The sequence below is a fragment of the Engraulis encrasicolus genome, unplaced genomic scaffold (genome assembly GCF_034702125.1).
Source record: "Engraulis encrasicolus isolate BLACKSEA-1 unplaced genomic scaffold, IST_EnEncr_1.0 scaffold_25_np1212, whole genome shotgun sequence".
Taxonomy (NCBI): Eukaryota; Metazoa; Chordata; class Actinopteri; order Clupeiformes; family Engraulidae; genus Engraulis; species Engraulis encrasicolus.
In genome coordinates this window covers 1,717,265-1,729,433 of record NW_026945544.1, presented here as the reverse complement: position 1 = coordinate 1,729,433, position 12,169 = coordinate 1,717,265, and the positions used below count along the sequence as shown (strand labels likewise).

The 12,169-nt window shown below is 47.8% G+C and overlaps 1 protein-coding gene across 2 annotated transcripts in view; it reads right to left on the bottom strand.

Moving 5' to 3' along the window:
* Nucleotides 1-5,555: 5,555 nt before the first annotated feature.
* Nucleotides 5,556-12,169, bottom strand: part of sertad2b (SERTA domain containing 2b) — a 79,892-nt gene continuing 73,278 nt past the window's right edge. For both annotated transcript variants that reach the window (XM_063192847.1, XM_063192846.1), the window contains exon 2: nt 5,556-12,169. This exon is cut by the window's right edge and continues 368 nt beyond it. In XM_063192847.1, coding sequence (XP_063048917.1) covers nt 11,019-12,169 — 1,151 coding nt within the window. In that variant the 3' untranslated portion in view covers nt 5,556-11,018.

Below are 12,169 nucleotides of genomic sequence, written 5' to 3'. Positions count from 1 at the left end.
TCTTGTGTTCAATGTCGCTCCCTTTGCATTGCATTGCCTGGTGCAACTTGCTTTTTTGACTGTTGAGATGCTTAAACTCATTCTGCTGTTCGCTCTTTAAAGGAACACTCCTGCCAATTTCAATATTCTGTTGTATTGCTCACGCTTCCCTTGACTTGTCAGGACCAGGTGACGCCACAGTTTTTGGCTCAGCCCTTTCCGAGATATGAGCTATTCTAATGGGGGCAACTTTTGTTGACATTTTAAAAAAAATGAGCATAGGCCTTCTCCAAATATTTTCCCAAAAGGCATCGCTGTTTGATAGCTGTCTGCTGATGTTGCATAACCTTTTGGGTGTTTTTGGGAATAAATAAAAATGTTTTTTTTTTAAAATGTAAACAAAAGTTGCCACCATTAGAATAGCTCATATCTCGGAAAGGGCTGGGCCAAAAACTGTGGCGTCACCGTGTACTGACAAGTCAAGGGTAGCGTGAGCAATACAACAGAATATTGAAATTGGCAGGAGTGTCCCTTTAAGGGTAGGAGAGTGTCCTGCTGTAGGCCTACATGAGTAACGCTTCCCTCTTCCCTTCCCCTTGCGTTCCGCCGCTGCCGCTCCCGCTCCCTTCGCCTGTACATTGCCCTGCTTTTGCTTTCGCTTTGTGAGAAAGTGAGCAGGAGTCTGGAATGCTGCCTGCCTGCCAGCTTGCCTGCCTGCCTGCCTGCCTGCCTGCCTGCCTGCCTGTCTGCCTGTCTGCCTGCCCTGCCTGTGCGAATGCCTTGTCCAGAAAAAATATATATTTTCAGGATGTGCAGAAAAAAAAAAAATTCTACCCTCCAGAGTCCAGGTTAGCCATCCGACGTTAGATTTTCAGTAGTAGACGTTGAGAATCGTATTGGAACACACACGCACGCACGCACGCACACACACACACTGAGGATACCTACTAATGCATACTCACATGATGAGCAAGGCACCTTACCCCACATTGCTCCAGGGACTGTAACCAATACCCTGTAAGTTGCTTTGGATAAAAGCGTCAGCTTAGTATGATGTAAAGTAATGTGTGTGTGTTTGTGCGTGTGTGGTGTGCATGTGTGTGTGGCGTGTGTAGTGAGCCGATGAAAGCCCAGAACTGAATGCGTGTTAGGACAGTCTTGTGGAGTGAGTTGAAAGAGCAGGTCAAAGTGTGGGGGATTCCCTCTGACCCAATGGCGGAACAATTGCACAGAGGACCCCAGGGCAAGACACTTACAGGGCCCCCATACGACCTGCCAACTAAGGTCACAACAGGGCCCCCACCACCAATACAAGAGTGCCCTGGGCCCTGGGGCAAATGCCCTGCTCGCCCTCCCTATAGCTCCGCCCCTGCTCTGACCTCAAGCTGAGAATAACAACAACAGCCATCTCCACGCACAGCAAAACACTGCACCACAACACAAGCCTAGAGAGGTGCAAAGCAAAACTACAATGCCATGCTCTTGCATGCTTTAGTTTTTAAGTCAGGAATGGGTGTTTATCTGTTGATCCTAAGAACTAGAAGGATTCATGTTTGGTATAGGTGTTCATTATCAAAACGTTTTGTTTTGGCCATTCACAAACTCATAGTAACAATTTTACATTTGTACGTACACATACATTAAGAGGATCCATGTTCTGAATTCATGTGAACTGCATGGACCAATCGGGAAACGGATGTGATTCCAAGTGCCTTCTTTGTCACGTTATTAACATTATAAACTCAAATCTATGGGCATTGAATCATATCATTTTATTGTCCTGTCCCAGGCCAGTCCTGAAAAGTGTCGAAGACAGGAAATGAGATGCCGCTGCCATTTGCGGCAGCTGCATTTAGATTTCTAGGACAGAGAAGGCACTCAGTGCACCTCGAAGTCATCGAGGTCAGTGGACCTTAGTGACACAGACAGCCACCTTTAATTAAAGACCAGTGACATCATGGTGGTGTGTGTGTCTAGTGGCTATTTTTAAGAGGTGCTGGTGGTGGTGGTGGTGGTTGGTTCATTTGATAAGCCGATTGGATTGGACAGCATAGAGACCACATTGGCACCAACAGTCCCCAGGGGCCGATACTGTTCTTTGGTTTGTTAGTTAGTTGATTAGTCCAACCCTGCTGGGACCAATTTGGAAAGGGTTGCATCCAAACGCAGCAGGGGGTCTTCTGCTGTTTACTTCACGAGAGCCTTTAAAACTTATGCTTTCTTAAATGGCGCCGAGTTGTAAAACAACTATTACACATGAAACAACTTCAGCAAAAGCTGCCGAGGAAACATGGTACTGCAAATTCTTGGAAATAAACACATTCAGACACATTATGAAGCAAAAGCGGAGGATGAGAGAGGTGGAGAGAGAGAGAGAGAGAGAGAGAGAGAGAGAGAGAGAGAGAGAGAGAGAGAGAGAGATTCAGACAAAAAGCAAGAGATATAGAAATGAAAAGATAGAGAGAGAGACAGAGAGGCTTTTAAAAAGGGTGAGAGACAGTCGTGGAGAGAAAGAGACCGTGACTGACTCATGTCGAGAGCGATTGCACTCCATGCGTCCGTGTTGCAGCCATCAACGAAAGTATGAGTCATCTACAGTACACACAAACACAGAGGCTTGCGTATGTGCACAAGCATTCCCCTCCCTCTACCCCCTAAAGCAGGGATGGGCAACTGGAGGACCAGGGTCCGGGGGTCACATGTGGCCCGCCTCTTCACTCAGTGCGGCCTGTTGATAAAACTTCAAAAAAAAAAAAAATGGTGACCAGACATTTTAAACCACTATTGAATAAATCTGTAGTTATACTTTTGTTGGCCAGCAGAGAACACTCCTACTTCTTCCAAACAACATCTGCAGTCAGTAAGCAACCAACTGCACCTTGAAGTCTGTGAACTGTTGTCAGATCAGTGGTAATGTGGCCCTCCAATGGTAGCGATAAAAAAATGTGGCCCTCCTAATCATGAATGTTGCCCATCCCTGCCCTACAGCGACTCGGCCAGTGAAGCCGCCAGGCATTGCATCCACCCTGCCCACTGTCTATCTATCCAGAGGCCTCCAATAGCCAAGGTGTTGGTTTGGTCTGCAAAGTGGCGGAGACATTACATGTAATGTGAGAAATTGTTAGCCAGGCCGCGGCCTCCTAGTGACGCAACACCTTCAGCATTGCTACTAGTCAGGCCAGGAGCTATACATATTAGTTTCTGAGCTTCAGAAAAATCGGGAACTTCTCCCACTTTGTTGGGAAGTAGAGATGCACCGGATCCTGATTTTTAGGATCCTGCCGGATACCGGATCCACTGCTTAAGATCCTGCCGGATCCAGAACCGGATACCGGATCCTACAAAAGAGTTGAAACATATAGTCTACTCGCACACGTGGGCCCTTTTTATTACGTTGACTCAAACTATTTTTTAGACTCATTGGCTTATTGCCACACTGCCTGCAACGGCCGCTTCCAAAGGGCTTTCACTCCATGCAGTGATTGGGGTAGTGAAAGACTGACTGAAAAGCCTAGGCTAGAGATGCACCAGACCCTGGTTTTTAGGTAACATGCCGGATACCGGATCCACTGCTTAAGATCCTGCCAGAACCGGATCCTGTGAAAAAACCTATTATCCTGTCGGATCCGGATCGGGTGCATCTCTATTGGGAAGCCTACTTTCTGAGTTCCCGCAAATACCGGAACTCCTCCCACTTTGTCGATAAGCAAACAACCATAAGCAAACCAAGGGAGGCAGGTCAACCATGCCGTTTGGGAAATGTTAATTGTTATGGTCTTGGTCAGACCAAGTCTTGAAGAGATTTGAAAGTCGATGATAATCAGGCTAACAAATTGTCTGGGTATGTTTAAAAAAAGGGTCCCCACCGTCCATACCAAAACCTTCGCTCATGTGAAAATATCATGGAATAACCCACGTCCGCCTCACAGTAGCCTGTCCCTGGCCACCCACCTCCCCATAGCCCAGTGGTTCCCAACCTTCTTTGGCTCAGGACACCATTTTGACATCCCAAATTTCTGGGGACCCCATACACATTTTTTTCAGGACCAAAAAACCCACAACTGAGTTAACTTGTAGGCTATTAACCCTATAAATATTTATGACAATCTGAGGTTGTATGCTGGGTTTCATTCAGAATATCAATTAGGCCTAGTTATGATGTTATATTAATTAGTGATATTTATTAGAAGTGTTCTTTTTTCAAACCTAGACATTTCAGGCGACTCCATTTGAATTCCAGGCGACCCGGTTATCTTCCACACACCGCGCTCTTCCGTCTTGTTGGTGCGTCTCTGAAGTAATCTAGTAGTAGGGAATGGATCGCACTCAATTTTTCTTCTTTCTTGTGGTTTTATTTTATTTTAACTTTGCAGGGACTGACATGACAGACGTTTCGGCTGCACAGAGCCTTCTTCAGTGTCACAATTCCATGCGACCCCACATGGGGTCCCAAACCCAGTGTTGAAAAACACTGCAGTAGCCTTTCCCTGGCCACACGCCTCCTCCTAGTAGCCCCTCCCTGGCCACACGCCTCCTCCTAGTAGCCCCTCCCTGGCCACACGCCTCCTCCTAGTAGCCCCTCCCTGGCCACTCGTCCCCAGGCAGCCCCTGCCTGGTCCATCCATCTGCACCGAGAGGCCTTCCAACAGCATGCAGGAAGGGGGCTAAATACAGACTGGGCCCAAACAGCTGTGGCTGCTACACTCCCAGCTCCCCAGCTCCCCAAACCCTCCAACCAACCACCACACCCACCAGCCCTCAACCCAGCTCCCCAAACCCTCCAACCAACCACCACACCCCCAGCCAGCTCCTCAACCCTTCAACCCAACCCACACTGTCCAACCTGCCAACCCCTATCCACAAAACCTCGAATACTCAAACCCATGCACCCCCACCACCACCCCTCTCCCAACCCTCCAACACACAAACATCCAGGCTCTCCAACAGCCCCCCCCCCTACACACACACACAGCCTAACCCTCCAACATACATACATACATCCCCACCCACACCAGGCCCTTCCGACACGCACTTCCCCAGCCCCCACAACACACGCTCGCTGCCCAAACCCCCGCCAACCCCCCCATGCCAGAAATAGACACCAAGCAGCACACCGTGAGTCATGTGTAGCAAATGTCTGAGTGACTGAGGGAGAGACAGAGAAAGAGAGAGGCCGCGGGAAAATGAAGGAGAGAGAGAACACAGAAGGACAGAGATCTGAAGGACGAGTAGGAGTGACAGATCTGTAGATGGTAGATAGAGGAAGAAGGGGAAGAAGAGGAAACCTGAGAGAGAGAGAGAGAGAGAGAGAGAGAGAGAGAGAGAAATGTGAAGAGTGACTGTCTATGACTGAGAGCACAGGCAGAGAGGGTCAGAGAATGGCTGCTGGCTTGACCTTAAGAGAAAGGTCGGCGGAACAATTTGTGACAGTTGCCGAAGACATTTTAACTGGTGCAGCTAAAAAAAGGAACTCCGGTCGGTCCACTCAAAGAACAGACAGAGGAACAGAAGAAAAGACAACAGTGTTTCATTTTACAGTTTTATTGTATAATATAAAACTACAAAAGTAAGACTGTTTCAAATCCATAGACACCTGTCAACTTCTTTTATATATATTCTACAGCCCACACCTTGATGCAAATACAGTGATCATCACTTGTTTTTTTTATTTCTTTCTTTCTCAGACAAATATGTTGGTAATATTGCATAGAAAAAGGCACAGCTCCGAGGTCTTTCTCTCACACACGCACGCACACACACAGGGACGCACGCACGCACACACACGCACACACACAAACACTTTTCCAGTGGTCACTCTCCCAAACCACACCACCATCTTCATTTAAACATACGTAAGGGCTTTTTAACCACCATTGACTGTATAAAGTGTGACATCATTTTTGTAATGGACTGATTGATGTAGTTAGAGAGAGAGAGAGAGAGAGAGAGAGAGAGAGAGAAAGAGAAATAGAGAAAGAGAAAGAGAGAGAGAGAGCATTCATATCCTTCCCCGTCTTTTCCCAAAACACATTTTGGCATTGTGGGTGGACAACAAAGACGCATTTCTTGTGTAGTTCAGCTTTGGAGTCTGAGCCATGTACGACTGGGGAGAGGACAAAGTATTGCTGCACAAAACCAAACCGTTCCCTTCCACGCAGTAAGAATAATATCCAAAGGACTTTTCTCCTTTTAAATACTGTACTCATCATTATTTAAACAGGTGTGAGACGTGTCCAGAGCACAAACCTGTACAAGACGCCGCTCCAACCAAAATAAAATATAAAATAAATGATACAATAACGATGTTTCTTATGCTTTTTTTTCCCCAAAAAACAAACAAAAACCATACAATGAAAACAAAAATAGAAACAAAAAATAAAATAATGGCTTTCACCCCAATTTAATACATGATACATTCCTATAAGCAAAAGTACATTCTGCACATACATTCTGTACACATTACAATCCAGATGTTAGCTTCACATCAACATAAAATAAATATATTTACACAGGAAAAAGGGAAAGAATAAATAACTTAAAAGGATAAGAACGCAATCACTCCAATCCAAACTTAATAACAAAAGAGGAAACAAAGAAAGCAAACTCATAATTAATCATAGTTACATAAATGGGTTGATCGTATTGTCCGTCCGGCTCTCTCTCTCCCTATCACTCTCCTCTGTTCAGAAGTGAAAAAAAGATGCTGTCACAAATTCACTTATTCAGGGTGGAATTCTGCATACTGTATCGGCCTAACAGTTAAGTTTGCAGTGCTCATTCAACCCTTTGGGAATTCAACACTCTAAGTGTTAGCTGTGATCTCAGCGTGTTGGATCTACACTGCAAAACTGTACTGTATATGCTTCTGTTGGTGCCTGATTGACTGAACAGAGCTGAGTGAGTTTGTGTGTCAGTCCCAGTCCAAGTGTAAATTAATGTTTCCCCCTTGCTCTTAGAAGGGCTATGTGAAGAAAATGCTGATTATTATTGACATGCATGCTTTAAAATCGGGTCTGCCTCTCGGTTTCTGGGTTTTCAAAGAGTCATTTAATTTCTTAAAAAGTTGCATATGTGTTTTAAAACACAAAAAAGCTGTTTTACGCAATGGAGAATAAACCGGCTACATGTATGGAATCTGAAAGGAATTATGGGAAAAATATGGAATACAAAAATAAAACATAATCAACTATTATAGGACAATAAAAGCAAATATTGTTTTGTTTTTTTGCAGGTGCTATGCTGTGAGTGTAACAAACAAACACCTTGAAATCTTAGGCTGCACCATGATGTGAATTCAGTGGATAGACTGTGCACTGCAGGTTGTTTCAGAGATGCTAACTGGTCCCTTGAAATGTCTCTTTTGCTTTGGGGACTTCTCTCCCTAGCAGTCGTTGCCATCTACACACGCGTGTTCACACGATCCCTAAAGCTACTGTTGCCATTTCCTTTGTGCTCAGTGAGTTGTTCTCATGAGATGAAGGTGATCACTCGTTCAGTTACAAAGTTACCACGCTTGTTAGCTACCGAGCTAGCCTGCTACCCAGTGAGTATTGATATCATATCAGCTATGTGTGTGTATGTGTACTGTATGTAGCCATAAGGACTCACAGAGGCTAGGGTTGAGTTTCTCAAAAGCGCTGTTGCTAGCCAGTTAGCAACTAAGTTGGTTGTCAATTTGTCAATGGGCAATTGCAGCCAACAAAATATCTAACATAGTTATCGACAACAGTTTTGAGAAACACAGCCCTGAGTGGCTGCAGACTTCACTAAATAGAACACATCTGCGCATGAACAGGAAAAAGAAATGAAAAACATTGCTATGGCTGAGACAACTGTAGTCTCACCATGTTGGGAATGGATCACACTCACTTTCTTCTTTTTTGTTTTTGCTCATTCATTGCAGGGTAAGAGTTTCCGCTACAACAGCCTTCATCAGTGACACGGTTGACACTGAGTGCGATCTATTCTCCGCATTGTCTGACGACCAACAAACGCCCCAACAAAAACAGAGAGCGCTGTGTGTGGAAAATAGGACAACTGTAGAACCAGCTGGGTTGAACTTGCTACTGGGTCCTAATAAACCAGAGTATTATTTATGTCTCAGGTCTCGACACCTACACCTACACCGTTTGGCCCTGGTGTGAGACAGGACTGAGAAACTGCACAGCTCTGTACATACAATGTACACCACCCTAGTGTTTTGATTGAGAGGGCATTTCACGACATTGCTTGTTAAAATTGGCCAACTCAGCATCAGGCGTGGTGGCCTCTGATTGTGTCAAAGATGGCAAGAATGTGTCACTGGATGAGTATAATTTTTCCCCCCCAAAAAAACATCTGCCGTGGTACGCTTTGCTGCTTTGAGAACATCTGAAGAACATCTGCATTTGACTCTGCGTGTGAAAGTGTTTCGACAATTGCATATAATTACAGGCCTCTGTATTCACGACTGTTCTGCATTCACCTCTGCTTTGTATGCTTTCAATACTGTTTTCAATACTAATAACATCTGCACAAGGCGCTTTTTCCAACACATTGTATGAATTCGGCAGCACCATCAGCGGTACATGTAATCGTACCGAGCATCAGCGGTTGTATGTTGCCCGACAAAGCCAAACGGCAGTAACTATACGGAACTGCCAACTGAGTGAAATGACTTTAAAATCATCCTGTTGCCCAGACCATAACTGACATGTGGCAGTTTTGTTATGACTTTATATATATTTATATTATTATTTGCAGAACGATCATTTTAATTAACTTTATATTTTGTGATATGCCATTTTCAATGCAGTTACTGCCATTTTAGCTTTGTAGGGCAGTGTGTGTGTGTGTGTGTGTGTGTGTGTGTGTGCGCGTGTGTGTGTGTGTGAGAGGGAGAGAGAGAGAGAGAGAGAGAGAGAGAGAGAGAGAGAGAGAGAGAGAGAAGCATGGTTGCAAGCGGATGGTGGATACCTGCCCCTCCAAAGCTAACCAGTTATTACTGTACGCCTCCCCAGTCAGGCAGAGAGGGGCAGTGCCATCGTCCCTGACTCGTACCCTGACTGACTCTAGCCTCTGACCCAGTACTGGACCGGGGGAGAAATAGGGGTCGGGCACTATTGGCTTAAAGGGGCCCCACATAATTAGTGGCGCAGAACTGACTCACTGCTGGGCCCCGCACACTCGTGGGCCCCTATTTTCAGAATAATAATAAATATGGGGCCCACCAGAAAATGCCCGCTAGGCCAGATGGCCAGTCCAGCCCATCTCTTCCACACTGCCCCCCATTCTCCCATCTACAAGGATACTGGAGGCCAGTTTTAGGGCTTTCCCTCCCAGTATTCTGCATTAAAAGTGGGTGGAGGTGAGAGGGACATGTGCCCACAATAACAAAAAAATACATTAAAATATATGTGTCTCTCTGCAAGCAGAATATTTACATACAGGGCAAAAACGTACACAAGTTCCCACACACACACACTCAAACACACACACACACACACACACACACACTCACGCAAACACCGTTTTTAACTTTAGAAACATTGTGCTTTGTAGAGAAACCAAAATAAGCTAATGCCAGAGTTGAGTAAGCTCAATACTCTCCCCAGCAGGCAGAACCGGAGGGTATTTGTAGGGGGGTTGGGGGGGGGGTACTTTGCAATGGGGGTGGGGTACCGCTCTTCCAAGGTCTGGAGAAGGAGTCTCTTTAGGCAATGTGCCTTTTCCAAGGCAGTAATGATCTGTTGTGCATCTCCCAAAATCATAGTTTCTAACCAAGGTCATTCTGCGCAGTCTAGACTTAAAAGTCTCAAACCTGGGATCTCGCCAACACATTGTGGCATGGGAGGCCAACGTGAAACCAGGTGAGCTTAAAGCCACCAGTATCAATCAGTAACATATCTACGCATATGACTTTTCTGGAGGGGGGTTCAGAAATGTTCCACAACACCAAACTCTGCGAGCTGGTACCCGTTTGTTGTTGGTGGCAATGTAATTACTCATTGTCACCAAACAAGATGCTCACTGGCAGGGCCACTAAAAGCTTTGGCCGGGCGTGGGACGAAGTCATCTGAAAGGCCCCCCTATGGACCCAATTCTAGGTCACTACCCCCCCCCTCCCCTCCCACCACCCCCCACCCCCCATCTCTCTGGGCCTGGGATAACTGACCCCTATCGGCTTCCCTCCACACTGTCTAGCAACTATGGTGTTGAGAAATGCACTCCAGAGAGATGGAGGAGGAGGTGGGAGAAGAGGAGGAGGAGGAAAAGGAGGAGGAAGAAGAGGAGGAGGAAGATGACGGAACAGCAGGAACTGACCCAGCAGCAGGTCAAATGTCAAATGATGATGATGAAGGCACTGGGTGCTGTGAAAACAAGCGAAGCGAAAGTCGTCCTTACGTTCTGCTCTCCATTCCAGTCAGTTTTGTGATTTCTTTTTCAGTTGTGTTGTTTCTTGTCTTCTTATTTTCTTTTGTCCCCCCTCCGTTCGGGGATAGGCGAGCCACAGTGCATGCACAGTGTTGTGAAGTAGTTATCGGGTGACATCATTTGTCATTATTACGACTGCCTCATTGTACGAAAACAAAACCAAAAAGAATCAAACCAAAAACAATAAAACAAACAGGCTGTACAAAAATGAGTGTCCAAAACATGTGTACAGTTCTCTTCCTTTGAAAAAAAGGAATAATCTTTGATTCGTTTTGCTTTTACACTTTGTGTCAAGGTTGTGTTTGTGTGTCTGTAAATGTGCATATGTGAGTGTATGTGACAGTTTTATTTTATTGTTCTGTCAGCTGTCAGGGTAGCACAGCACTGTGTGTGTGTGTGTGTGTGTGTGTGTGTGTGTGTGTGTGTGTGTGTGTGTGTGTGTGTGTGTGTGTGTGTGTGTGTGTGTGTGTGAGTGTGTGACCAAACACTACTACACAGTCAATGCTGCCGCGTTAACTCAACACTACAAGACAGTAGAACCAGCACTATGAGTGTGAAGTTGAACTCCCTGAGTGTTGATCTAACACTGCACAGAAAGAAAAAAAAACACCCGACCCGGCTGTGTATCACGAGCCCACCAGCACCTCCATGATGTGGTCCAACTCTGTCAGGTCCATTTTGAAAGGCTGGCTGGGTGCTATGGAAACGCCCCCCGGCGACGACGACACTGCCGAAGTCGCAGACGACGAAAGCGTCTTCAGGAGGTCGTCGGCCGTCACCATGGACGTGAGTTTGGAGGCCCCGCCTACTGCGACGCCTACCCCGACACCTCCCCCGCCTCCTCCCGCCGCCCCGGAGGTCGTGCAGGGGTCAAAGTCGTACATGGACGTGTCGATGTCGGCGAAGAGGATGTCGTCTAGCGCCAGGTCCGTTAGAAACCCCGCCGACGCAGAGGCGTGACCGCCACAGGACGAGGGGGAGGAGTTACAAGAGGAAGGGGCGGAGCTCATGTCCATATCGGCTGACGGCGGCGGCGGTGGCGGTGGTAGTGTGTCCATGGGCTCGGGCTTGAGGGCCTTAGGGGCCGGGGGGCCGCAATCTTTGGGCTCCGGGCCCGAGGAGGACAGGGCCATGGAGGGCACCAGGTGGGGGGGCGAGGGGGAGGACGTGGACAGCGGTTGCGAAAGTGACAGGGACAGCGATAGCGAGGACGTCGGGGAGGAGAGCGAGAGGGGCGACGGGGACAGGGAGGTAGTGGTGTGGCCGTTTGCCATGGCGGCCGCCGAGGAGGGACAGAGCTCCTCGATCTCGTCCAGCGCAGAGGAGAAGGAGTCTCTGAAGGGCCGGCAGGGAGCGCCCAGGAGAAGAGGAGAGGAAGGGGAGGAGACAGGAGAGGAGGAGGAGGGAGGAGGCACCAACGAGGGAGCAGGGGGAGGAGGGGGCAAGGCTCCAAACGCCCCCGAGTCCTCCTCTAGCAGGGAGGCGGGGGTCAGGCACACCTGGGGGGGCACGGCCGCCACCTGCTGCTGCTGCTGTGGCACTGTCAGTCCGTTAGCAGCCGACGACCCGCCCTGCGCCAACGTCGAGCCAGAACCCACCGATCCCGACACTGTCGCCAACACGCCTAACGAGGCGTTGTTCTGGGAGGAGGCGGGGGGCACGGTGGCGTGGAGGGGGGTGGGCGTCGGCGACGAGGAGGCCTGGCGAAAGCCCTCGTCGTCCAGCGGGTGCTCGGCGGCGGACGGGAGCGTCGGGGAGGGGAAGAGGAGCGGCCGCA